At 43.0% G+C, this 12,936-nt stretch overlaps 1 protein-coding gene across 1 annotated transcript; it reads left to right on the top strand.

The window, feature by feature from the left end:
• Positions 1 to 435: 435 nt before the first annotated feature.
• Positions 436 to 11,834, top strand: CLRN2 (clarin 2; the record flags this gene model as incomplete). The annotated part of the gene is made up of 3 exons (XM_082653598.1): positions 436 to 688; positions 8,903 to 9,082; positions 11,569 to 11,834. The coding sequence occupies 3 exons, from the start codon at positions 436 to 438 to the stop codon at positions 11,832 to 11,834; spliced, it is 699 nt and encodes a 232-aa protein (XP_082509724.1).
• Between the last annotated feature and the right edge of the window lie 1,102 nt (positions 11,835 to 12,936).

Here is a 12,936-nt window from a genome sequence, read left to right as displayed (position 1 = left end):
TTTCCTTCTACCGTATGCATTTTTTGAGACTGGTTAGCATCTCTTTATAGTCAAATCTACCTGGTTACGCCTGCTAATAACTTCCTTGCCATTAAGAAGTCCACACCAGTGTTATTCAAATACTTGAAACGAGGAACAATTAAGCCCTCTGCTGAAACCTTAGTCTAGTGGGGGATATAGGGTTACTTCCTTCGGTAACACACTCCTCTACACTCCAGTCAGGTGAAGACGTCTCTGTAGAGACTTCCAGTGCAGTTGTAGTAAACATGGGCTGTGGAGGCAGGCGCTGAGGGAGGGCCAGGAGATGGACCTGAAATCCTGAAACAGTGTGTTTGGAAGAGCTGACCCTAGAGCAGGGGATTGCCGAGTGTCTGGAAGATGTCAAGGACCCCCGCTGTTGCTCAGACACCTGGGGCATGACCTGCACCCACCAGGATGCCTGGATGGTTCAAAAAGACGTGGTATGGGCTGGCATCTTTACTCAGCCTCTCCTCCTTTATCCTGATCATCGTTGCCCTGGCGTTGCCCCACTGGCTGAGTGGGAAAATCCTTTGTCAGACTGGAGTTGATCTTGTCAATGCCACAGATCCAGAGCTGGTCCAATTCATTGGGGACATTTACTACGGACTCTTCCGCGGTTGTAAGGTGCGGCAATGCGGGCTTGGGGGCCGCCAGTCCCAATTCACGAGTGAGTATACTGGGGGGCACGAAACCTGCTTTAGAACACTTATTTTTAAATATTCGTAAGGATGCTTGTGTCTGAATGCGAAATTCAAGTGCCACTACAGTCTAAGGCATAATGGCTTAATCCACAGTAAGCCATGGACTTACTCTTGTTCAGCACCCAGAAGAGACCTTTTATTTCTGTGGAGGCTTATGGAAACATTAGAAATAGGGATTTGTATATCTTTGTAGTTTACCTCTGTGAATAATCACTAAAAATATTGAGTGCTTACGTGTTCAGACATTCTACTAAGTGCTTTACATGGTTTGTCTCTTTTAAGCCTTATAACAAATTTATAAAGAAGGAATTATTAACATTCCCAGTTTGCAGAGGACTCCACTGAGGCTTGGAGAGGTTAAAAGCTTTCCTGAGGTCACCCAGCGGAAAACTTTAGACCCAGGTCACACAACTTGGGTATGCTCAGCCAGTGTGGCCTGAGGGTGTAGACGACCTGCTGAAATGAACCTTCCTCTTCTATTTACATAAATGCTTCAGAGTCTGCGAAAAAGCAAAAGGGCTGTGCGCCTGGGCTCTGGAATCAGACTATCTGGGTTCAAAGCTCAACCCGGATATTTCCTGGCAAGGAGACCTCGGGCGAGGCTGCTGTCCATGAACGTGAGCAGGTACTGACGTAGGCGGGCGGCCATCCAGCGTCACGGCAGAGCTGCTCAGCAGGTAGATAGAGCAGGAATCCAAGACCAGCTTATGAAGGATCTTCTGGGAAGGAAAAATTGAAACAAAAAAGGCAATATTCTGCACATCTTTAGACTCATACAATTAGATTGCTGGTGAGAACAGTATCCTACAAAATCATAATTAATCAACATAATGCAAATGCAAGGGGATAAGGGGTTTATTCATTATATGATTTCTATATTTCATAACTGTAGTTTTTAGAATCCTGACCAGGGTATCTTATTAAACGTATAAAGACAGAGAGCTGGAACCATTGACAAATATAATGATACAAATTGGCATTATTTATACACATGAAGGATATATATATTTGTTATGTATAGCAAGAAAAAATATCGCTGGGAATATTTATATTTACCCAGAAATTAAATTGGACCAGGGATATTGAAAAGCTCTGTTAAAAACATAACATAAAAAGCTGAAAACACACTTAACATAAAGAAATAAATAAAACAAAGAAATAGGACATGCTAAAAGGGGATGATGACAGCTGTATGCAGTACTTGGTTCTGAGCTGGGTCAGTTTACTATAAAGGATGTCACTGGGACAATTGGTGGAACTTGAACAGGGTGTCAGGATTAAACAGCAGTCATATGCCAGTGTTAACCTACTGATTTTGATAGTTGTATCATGGTTGTGAAAGACAAGGTCCTTTCTGAGGAAATTGACCCTGAAGTGCCAGGGTTGGAGGGGCAATTTACCCTCAAATAGTTCAGAAGGAAAAAAAAAATTTCTTTGTACCATTCTTGCAATTTTTCTGAAGTTTGAGGTTGTTTCAAAACCACAAATACATTGGGCTTCCCTGGTGGTGCAGTGGTTGAGAATCTGCCTGCCAGTGCAGGGGACACAGGTTCAAGCCCTGGTCTGGGAGGATCCCACATGCCGCAGAGCAACTAGGCCCATGAGCCACAACTACTGAGCCTGCGCATCTGGAGCCTGTGCTCCGCAACAAGAGAGGCCGCGACGGTGAGAGGCCCGCGCACCGCAATGAGGAGTGGCCCCCACTCGCCGCAACTAGAGAAAGCCCGTGCACAGAAACGAAGACCCAACACAGCCAAATACAAATAAATTTTTTAAAAAACCCGCAAATACACACACAAAAAAGGGGGAAATAGCACAATTTTTAGAATAATTGCAGATAATAGGGTTTTTTTAAATTTTTATTTTATATTGGAGTATAGTTGATTTCCAATGTTGTGTTAGCTTCAGGTATACAGCAAAGTGATTCAGTATCACTGAATACAAATATCCATTCTTTTTCAGATCCTTTTCCCATATAGGTTATTACAGAGTATTGAGTAAAGTTCCCTGTGCTATACAGTAGGTCCTTGTTGATTACTTTATATATAGTACTGTGTAAGTTTTAGGGAATTGAAATTAACAAACCTCACGAAGGAAGTTCCAAAGCTTGAACAAGGGAGCAATAGATTCAATAGCAGCAATACTCCAGAGACTTTAATAAGCAAGCCAGTGCTCAGGGAACATAATAAAAATAGCCCATATAATTATGTAATTATATAGCATGATATACCACGTTACCATCATAACCACCTTCTTACACACTAGATCATTTATTTATCTGTTATGTTTATTATTTATTATGTCTCCACCCCTTTGGTATATAGCACCATTAGGGCAAGGATCTTGTCCATTGATGATCCCAAGCCCCTAGAACAGTGCCTGGCACACATTCAAAAACATTGGTTGAATGAATATCGATAAAGTACTTTTAAACTCATTTATACTGAATGTTCACGTACAAGATGCCAGACATGTGACCTATGCTATACTAATCTTCCACAAACCTGTCAGATAGAAGAATGAGGCTCAGAGAGGTTAAGCAACTTGATCAAGGTCACAGAGCCTTGAGTGCCAGAGTCAGTCTCCAACCCTGGTCGGTCTTACCCTAAAGGTCCCACCCTCCATTGTGTGTGTTGTTCCCTCGGGAATCTGTGACTGGCAACTTTCCCAAGGCGGCGTGTTTAGTCTTTACTGTTCTCCCAGAATTCAGCAAATTCTGGATGTTGGGGAGGTGGTGGATGGATGTGAATTCTCCAGGATGGGAGGATGCAGGTGGATGGCTCCTGTCAGAAACGACTGAGGGGTCATTTGGGAGGGTGTGTTAGTCCCCTAGGGCTGCCATAACAAAGTACCACAAACGGGGTGGCTTAAATAACAGAAATTTATTCTCTCACAGTTCTAGAGGGTAGAAATCCAAAATCAGGTTGTTGACAGAGCCGTTCTCCCTCTGAAACCTCTAGGAGGAGTCTTCCTTGCCTCTTCCAGTTTCTGGTAGCCCCAGACATTCCTCAGCTTGTGGCAACATTACTCCACTCTACACATGGCATTCTCCCTAAGTCTCTTCACATGGTCTTCCCTCTGTGCATGACTGTCTCTGTGTCCAAATTTCCCCTTTTTTATAAGGACACTAGTCTTACTGGAATAGGGCTCACCCTAATGACCTCATTTCCACTTGATTACTTCTGTAAAGACCCTATTTCCCAATAAGGTCGTATCCTGAGATGATGGCGGTTAGGACTTCAACACATTTTTTGAGGCTGGGTACAGAATGCAACCCATGACAGAGGGTGTGGAGTGGCAGATGGTGGGCCTAGGATAATTAAGGAGGTCACCAAGCACAAGCACTGTTTCTGGAGAAGCAGCTGAAGCAGAGACAGGCTTTGCAGAAGGAGGAGTTCAAAGGAGGGCAAGACAAGACTGGGCCCTTCCACTGTGATGCTAATTAAACCCCTGCCATCCCAGCTCACAGAAATGCAAACTACCTCTAGCCCTGGAAGCCATAAGCTAAGCAAATGAGCACTTACTGTTTGCCCACTGGAGGCACTCAGTACATGTTCCTTTCCCTCCGCCCTCTTCCTTCTCAGAGGGGTGACTATGGGAAAAAAAACCCTGGGTTCATCTAACGTGGTCTGCTCTCTGAAACATCAGAACTGTGTAAGAATCATAAAGGACTTTTTAATATTAGTTCTGAGCAGGATAATACTCAGGTAAGTTTTATTTCTGGCTGCCCTGGGTGGGGTCCCAGAGGAGGGTGTATAACCATGATGTGATTCTTTTTGAAAATTTGCACCGGGAGCTGGGGCCAGGTTCCTCCTGGCTTTGGCTGGTTTTACACCAATGCCACCCAGGGATACCGCGTCTGTTACCACATTCTCTAGCCTCAGAGGTGAGTCTCTCTACCTTTAGATGTACAGCTCCTAGAGCCAGTACCACCTACTTGTGTGAGGCAGCTATGGGGTGTATCAGAGCCCCCAAACCCCAAGTTGGAATCAGGATTTTCCTGCTACTGTCACTGTTGTTCCGAAGAAAGAAAAAAAAAAATCCCTGCTCCCAGGGCCCATGTGCACATCAGCGGAGAAGGGTGTTGTGAAAGTGCTTTGTAAACTGGAGTAGGAAAGTTCGATTGGGTCTCGTGGACAAACAGCCTCAATTCGCACCTTCATAGGGGTCTCCCCTAGAATCACCCAAGAGAGTCAATTTCCAAACCAATCATGGAGAAGAGCAGAGAACTATACAGCATAATCCTAATTAAGATCCTTTTTTATAGCCAGACTTTCTGAAATAAAAACAAATCAATCTAGCAGTTTGAGCGGCTGGGGAAAGAAAGGGACAAACGCTAATTTAGCAGTGTTCACCTATTCAGCCGTACTGTATTTATGGGCCTGGCGCTTTTAGGAAAACAGGGATAAACTAAACAGAGGAGTGTCTGCCCTCCAGAAGCTTTCCATCTGGGAAAGAGAAAGGCAGTAAATGAGCACTGGGCAGTAACACATTAATGTCTCAAGCTGTCACCTCTTTGTTCATTTCCTCCAACCCACTCTGCGCTAGAGGAGAGATTTTATTTATGCCCATTTTACTGATGAGGAAATTGGGGGTCAGAGAAATCAATAAATGAAATAATTTCTGTAAAAGCACCTGATGTGGTGCTTGATACAAAGTATGTGCTTGATAATTTTTAATTCACTGGTTCCCCCCTCATCTCCCACCCCCAAGCATTCCGTCAACAGCCAGACCTGGATCTGACTTCAGATCTCAGGCTTTTCTTACCATTGTCCATTTTAGATAACAGTCCTTTCTCAGATGTGTCTTTTGCAACTCTTTTCTCCCATTGCGGTGGCTGTGTTGTCATTTTTTTGACATTGTCTTTCACAGGGCAGAATTTTTTCATTTTAGTGAAATCCAATTTATCAATTATTTCTTTTTTAAAATTAATTTTTGCCTTGCTGGGGCAAAAGGGACTGCTGGACGTCTCTGGAGTAGGGAGCAAACAAATTACTTAATAATTAGATAGTTATCTAATTTGAGTTGCTGACAGGATGATTGATCACTTCTGGGATTCAAGTGGGTTAGCTTTAATATGTACACCATAAGACTATATATCCAAATTCAAAATAAGACCTCTAGACCTCCAGCTGTACTAGGATTAAACTTTTAAATCTTTGCTTATCCAAGTTATCTGCAGCAAAATCCTGAAGCCAGCACTTCCTGGCTGGGTGACCTGACTAAGCTATTTAACTTCTCATTTCTAAGACTCTAACTTACGCATCTGTAGGCGTGAGGGAAGGTTGCCTGAGCAGTGAAAGAGAGAAAGTGTGTATGTGCTGGCACACAGTCTGCGCTCAATATGTGTAGCTATTGTCACTTGTCACCATGGATCGTATCCTCTTATGGTCATGGATTTCAAGCTGGAAACTTAAATGTAATCCTTAAGTCAGACGTGTCTCAAGCTTTTGGAAACTGGGTACAAATATGAAAGGCAAGCAGGCAACAGGTCTCCTGGGATGGCACTTGTGTGACAAGAGCAACAGTAGAGTCACCCCTTAAAGAAATTATTAATAGAAGGAACTGATGCATGAAAACTCGTGAGGGAAGATTTGAATTTCTAAATAATGACATATGTAAAAAATAATAAGATCTCAATTAACTGGGAGATCTAGAGCCTTGGAGTGTGGCCCATGATTGTGGAGGCTGAATGAGATTCAGCCCTTTATCAGTAAAGATTTGTTTTTTTTTTAATATAGTCAATACATTTCCTACTGCGGAAGCTAAGGATTGGGTATTCTTTCACCATCCCTCTCCGTATCACTCCATATGCCCCAAATCCCCTCGCCCCATCATCATAATATGGTTATTTCTCAATTTTTTTTATTAAATCACACCTGGAGATGGGTTCATGTCATTATATGGATATGATTAATTCTTTTTATAAGTTGCTTTGTGTGACCGTGCTTTAATTTATTCAATCTCCTATTGACTCGTGATTTGGTTTTTTCTCCAATCTTTTGCTACTGTAATGAATATCCGATATATACAGCTCTGAGCACACGTGGGAGTGCTTTTCCTAGAAATGAAATTGCTGTGATAGATGTTGCCAAATTGCTCTCTAAGGACATTGTATGAATTAATATCCCTACAAGTGTTGACAACTGCCTCCTTCCCTACCCCCTCATTAACATGGTGTATTAGCAAACCTTTTGATCTTTGTCAATCACACAGGTGATGATTTTCTATTTTAAGTGTTTGGTGAGGATTATGCTGGTTATGTGTCCTAAGGGCTGCATGGCAAGAAACAGGATTATGAAACAATTAGGTAATCAGGCATAAGCTACCATGTTTGGAATGAAAAAGTGCTGTGAGTTTGCAATGAAAAAAAAAAAATCTAAAGGACAACTGAAATGTAAGGACAAGAAACGGAAGAGAGAAGTCCTACAGAAAAAAATCCCACGGGAAGGAGTTCATTTTCTGGGGTAAAGTTTCTGATGCTGATGAGATAACCACATAGAGATAAATATACATGGAAATACAGAACTGGAAAGAAAGCTAGATCAGAACTGAAGACATAACTGTGGAGTGTCTGGACACTTCTGAGTGGAAAGGACACCTCAAAGGAAGAAGGACAAAAATTCTTGTTCTCAGGCTTGGGAGACACCAGCCTTCTATGAATAAAAATGGGCAGGTGAGCGAGCAAAGGAGCCAGAGCGGGACGGGGTCAGGGAGTGAGTGGAACCCGGAAAGCTTTGAGTCCTGGCTCCCAACTGGGGCCAAAGACGGGCTGGTCAGTTGTATCAAGTAATTAAGCAGGGAGGTTGGAATTCACAAGATGGACCCAGATTTGACCAGGAGGTATTCAGTAGAAACTTTGGAGTAGTTGCAGAGGAAGGGGTTTTCCCCAGGAGTTTTTTAGCTTTCATCATTTTAAATCATTCATTTACAATAACTGAAATCAGTGACTCTAAACTCTATATACCATGTGATATATAAGACTTTGGTCCTGGATAGAGTTCAGGATCACCTTGCCCAAAGACAAGGAACTTGGTGTCTCCAAGCCTGTGGGTAAGGTAAGGGCGTTTAATAAAATCTACTTCATATCCTTGTCACAAGGATTGGATGAGATAACAGACGGAAAGGGCTTGGCCCCTGACTGTACTCGGTAAATGTTGATTACACTCAACTCCTATGCAACTATTACTATCCACATTATACTGATGAGGAAACTGAGGCTTGAGAACTCACATGACTTTTCCCAAGTCAGAGGGTAAAATAACAACCACAGTTGCCATTTTTGAGAACGGACTCTTTCCTAGACAATATTTAAACACTCTACTATGATATATCATGTAATCTTCACATAGAGAGAAATATAGAGAAGACAAATCCAAATTAATATTTCATTAAATTATCCTGCCACATTAATATGGCAAATTAATATTCTAATAAAGTGCAACATGAGAATTACATGTCCATCATACACAGGGAATTAATGTCTATCTTACTGAATCATTATGGGGAATCCAAAATGATGCTCCTAGCTTTGCATTAGTGCCCACAAAGTGGGCACTATGATTATTCCTATGCCCTTCACTTGACCCCCTCAATATTGTAAGATGGGTAGGAGAAGTAGGGTTTAGATGATCCTAAATATTTTATAATTGTGGCAAATCAGCAAAGCTGGGATTTGAACCTGGAACTTTGGATGCCAGATCTAGGCTTCACTTTGCTACACCCCTCTATACTCTTCATGATATACCTGAGACCGCTTCTACCTTTCTGATTTAATGAAGGCTACTCTCTGACCCAGATGAAAACTTTGTGATCGATCAGCCTTCTTTGACTGACTCTCTTGCCAGCCTCCTTTGCTAAAGCAACACCATCTGGAGCTTGTACGGATTAGCTCACACCAGATCCCAGAGCTGCGAGGCCGATGCAACTTAAACGCCCAGCTGGGGCACATTCTGATTTTGCAGCCACCCCAAGGAAGCGAAGATTGTTGGCCAACTGATAAGTGGTAAATCTGGGGGCCATGAATTCATCTCAGGAAGTCTCCTGCTTTTTGAAAACCCAGCACTTGCTGCCTTGCCCTCACTCCCCTCTGCTAAAGCCTTCATGGTAAGCAAGCCTGGGACATACGAACTGGAGCCAAGCTCTGAGGCTGACATCTTGGCTGTGTCTTCTCTCCCCAGTCTTCCCACACCTGGTGAAGGAGCTCAATGCAGGCCTCCACGTGACAATTCTGTTTCTCCTCTTCCTGGCCTTGGCGCTGGCTCTGGTCAGCATGGGCTTTGCCATTCTCAACATGATCCAGGTTCCGTACCGGGCAGTCAACGGCCCCGGGGGCATCTGTCTATGGAACGTTCTCGCAGGTAAGGAAGGCCCCTGGGGAGACAGATTCCTGTCCATGCCATCAGGAGGCTGAGTTCCAAGTAGGTGGGCAGAAGGCATGAAGGAATTAAAATGCCCCACCTCAGCCTTCACTTCCCTGGGTCTGTTACTTCCTTGATGGGCATGAATATCCTTTTTACTAGAAGTTGAAGAATCTCTGTCATCATAAAGAACTGAAGTATTAGCGTGCATGAGTGGCTGAGGACTTAGAGCAGCGAAGAGAGGTCGGGATGAGAGAAGAGAGAAGACAGAGAGCTGTGGGTGAAGAAGAGGGGACCGTGGGATGAGTGAGGATGTGGGACTGCTGCTGTGATTCTGAAGGAACCTCACAAAGGACAGAAGAGAAGGGACCTGGGGGGCTTACATGCCTTATTTTGTGTAAACCTCACAACCTCTCTATGAGGCGGTATTATTAGACCCATATTTACAGGTGAAGAACCTGAAGCTCAGAGAAGTTAAAAGATGCACCCAGGGCTTCCCTGGTGGCGCAGTGGTTCAGAGTCCGCCTGCCGATGCCGGGGACACAGGTTCGTGCCCTGGTCTGGGAAGATCCCACATGCCGCGGAGCGGCTGGGCCCGTGAGCCATGGCTGCTGGGCCCGCGCATCCAGAGCCTGTGCTCCGCAACGGGAGAGGCCACAACAGTGAGAGGCCTGCGTACCGCCAAAAAAAAAAAAAAAAAAAAAAAGATACACCCAAAGTCACACAACGATGAGTAACAGAGGCAGGATTCCAACCCAGGTATAACTGAGTCCAAGCCTTTTGTCCTTTCTTTAATCGTCTATGACCACCGTGACCTATTTTCCAAGACAAAAGTTGTGTGTGAATGTATGTGTGTGTGTGTGTGTGTGTGTGTTGATTTGGGAGAGTATCTGATATACAGAAATTAATTCACATTTAGTTCAGCACTGAAAAAATCACCTGTAATGAAAGTAACAAAATCCCAAGAATGATTTCAGAAAACCCAGGTCAAATGGTCAAGATATCCCGATGGCAGTAACCCCTCACTACCTTTTACTTTATACAGGATGACCATAAAGTATAGAAACAAGTAATGTTGTTTTATCATGCATTGGAATGTAATGTCAGTAAATCAATTATTACGTATTGGCCTATGTTTGCAGACTGTGGCCATCCTGTAGAATTTCTTATAAACGTGGCTCACTCCCATGTAGACTTGTTTATCTCTGCCTGAATGCTCACAGTGGTTGGCATGTAGAAAGTGCTCAATGCCGCTTTTGAAATAAATGCTTATCTCTGTCAATTCCCTTCCTCAGAGAGACAGTACTCTCAAGCTCTATTGACAAGAGTATTTTAAAAAACGCAATTTGAAAAACTTTACTCTCAAAAGGCATAAAAATACGAGTATCCTTTGATTAAACAATTCCAAACATTAATTTATGCTAAGGAAATAACAGGAAAAGAGCACAAAAAATGTATATTAAAAGGAGTTTCCTGCAGCACTTTATACTATCAAAAAATTGGAAGCAATCTAGATATCCAGAAATTAGGTCACACTTAATTAAACTTAAAATAATTAGGTGTGTCGCTAGTATAAAACATCATACACAGTTTAAAGTGGTGCTTTAACAGAATATTTAACAACATGGAAAAATATTCAAGTAAGGGAAGTAAATCAAGTGTAAAGCAGTAAGAGTACCATAATACTAATTTTATTAAAGAGATGGAAATGTAAAGAAATATACTAAAATGTTCAAAGTGTTTATATTTGGCTTTTAGGAAAAGAGCATATTTGTCTTTTCATCTTTGTGATTTTCTCTGGCATCCAAATTTTCTTCAATAAGAAGTAATAGTCTAAACAAAGGGCATAATAAATGTGTTTTTTAAATATTAATTAAAATCAGGGCAGGAGAGAAGTAGAGAGAAAGAGAGAGAGAAAGATGGAGAGAGAAAGAGAAACAGAGGGAACCCGGAAGGCCAAAGTCTGAAGCAATAGGTAGGGAAGGACATGAAGTTTGAAATCTTCCAGTTTTCTCCTTTCTCCTTTCCTTTCCTCCTTCTCTTATCTCCTCTTATCATTAAGCTTGGAAAGAGGATAACTGAGGAGGAGAGAACAGTCTAGCCCTCCGTTCTGATCCCCCAATCTGCCCAGTACGATGCTCTTGTCTCTTCCCTCAGATGCCTCAAGGTCTACATACACAGGCTGAAATACTTAGAGACTGAGCTTATCCACATGTGCACACACACACCCTGCCCCGCCGTGGGTAAGGGAAAAAGTGGCAGAGTCGAGGCTCAAAGTAGATCTGATAGGAAGCTTATTCTCACACCTCTCGCCCCTCACAGAGTGGATTATCTGCTGCTTTTAAAAGCATTTTAAAATTTGTGTTGCCCTAAGCGTGTTTTACACCGCAAGTTTGTTGCCTGTGCCACAGAAAAGCCACCTCACATCTAGTGGTTGAATTGCAAGGAAAAGAGCTGAGCATGAGGGTGTCCTTTCTGGGTTTCAGGAGGAGTCGTGGCCTTGGCCATCGCCAGCTTCATGGCCGCGGTAAAATTTCACGACCTGACAGAACGAATCGCCAACTTCCAGGAGAAACTCTTCCGCTTTGTGGTGGTGGAAGAAGAGTATGAAGAGTCGTTCTGGATCTGCGTGGCCAGCGCCTCAGCCCACGCCACTAACCTGGTTGTGGTGGCCATCAGTCAGATTCCCCTCCCGGAGATTAAGACCAAGATAGAAGAGGCCACGGTCACGGCCGAGGATATCTTGTATTAATAACCTTCTCCTGAAATCAGTTCTTAGGAGAATGGAAACCTCCTTTTTCTTTTTTCCAGCTTGCACAGTCTTGAATGTCTACGTTTTGGCAGTAAGAAGAAGGAAGTGGAAGGGGGAAGGGTAGTTACCTGGGCCAGAAAAGAAAACTTTCCGAATTTCTGGCATCCCTGCACTTCTTTCTCACTGACCTTGGAGTTAGACACTCTGCCACTTGCCAGCCGTGTGTGACACTGGACAATTCATTTAATATCGACTTCTCAGTTTCTTCATCTGTAAAATGGGGGTATTAACGACCTCGCAAGGTTGTAATGAGGTTTAAATGGGCGATAACGTTGCCAGCCTTTGTATATTGTAGAGCACCCTACACGTATAAGGTACTGGACACTCCAAGAAATGTCTATAGACCCTTGGTATATCCCGCACAATATTAGGAGGAATGCAAAAAGGAATATGATAATGTCCCTGGCCTCCAGAAACACCTAGTCTTTCCACACGACACAGGAATCAGAGAGCAACAATAACAGTAAGAATGAAAATAACTACCATTCTTTGGAGTGGTTACTACATGCAGTTCTAAAAGTTTTACATATAGTAAGTCATCAGGTCCTCACTACAACTCTGTTGGTATAGTACTACTTTAGTCCCATTTCATAGATGAAGAAACTAAGGCATAAAGCAGTTGGATAACTTGCTGAGGTCAGGAATTAAATGGACGGAAGTCTGGAGCCAGAGTGTACATTTTTAACCCCTTTGCTGATCTGACGTTTGGTGTACGAGCAATTGCAAGGCAATGTGATCCGTGTTATAACAGCACATGGAGAAAGGACCTGAGAAGGAATTAATGCTTCCGGATAGGATGTGGTATTAAAGTATCTCAGAGTTGACAGTTGATCTGAACTTTGAAAGATGAGGAGACTTTTTCCAGTGGTAAAGGAAGCAAGGCTGGAGAAGGGCATTCCAGGATAAGTCAGTAATGAGGAGGAAACACAAGGTATGAATTTACAAAGGGGGCTTGGAAGTATGTGAATACCCGGTGGGGTTAGAATATTGCTCTAATGCAGCTGTTGGATAAACCCAGATGTTTTGTGTTAGGTTTTCCTGA

Source organism: Grampus griseus (genome assembly GCF_964374135.1).
Source record: "Grampus griseus genome assembly, chromosome: 4".
NCBI lineage: Eukaryota > Metazoa > Chordata > Mammalia > Artiodactyla > Delphinidae > Grampus > Grampus griseus.
This window is presented reverse-complemented; position numbering and strand designations above follow the sequence as displayed.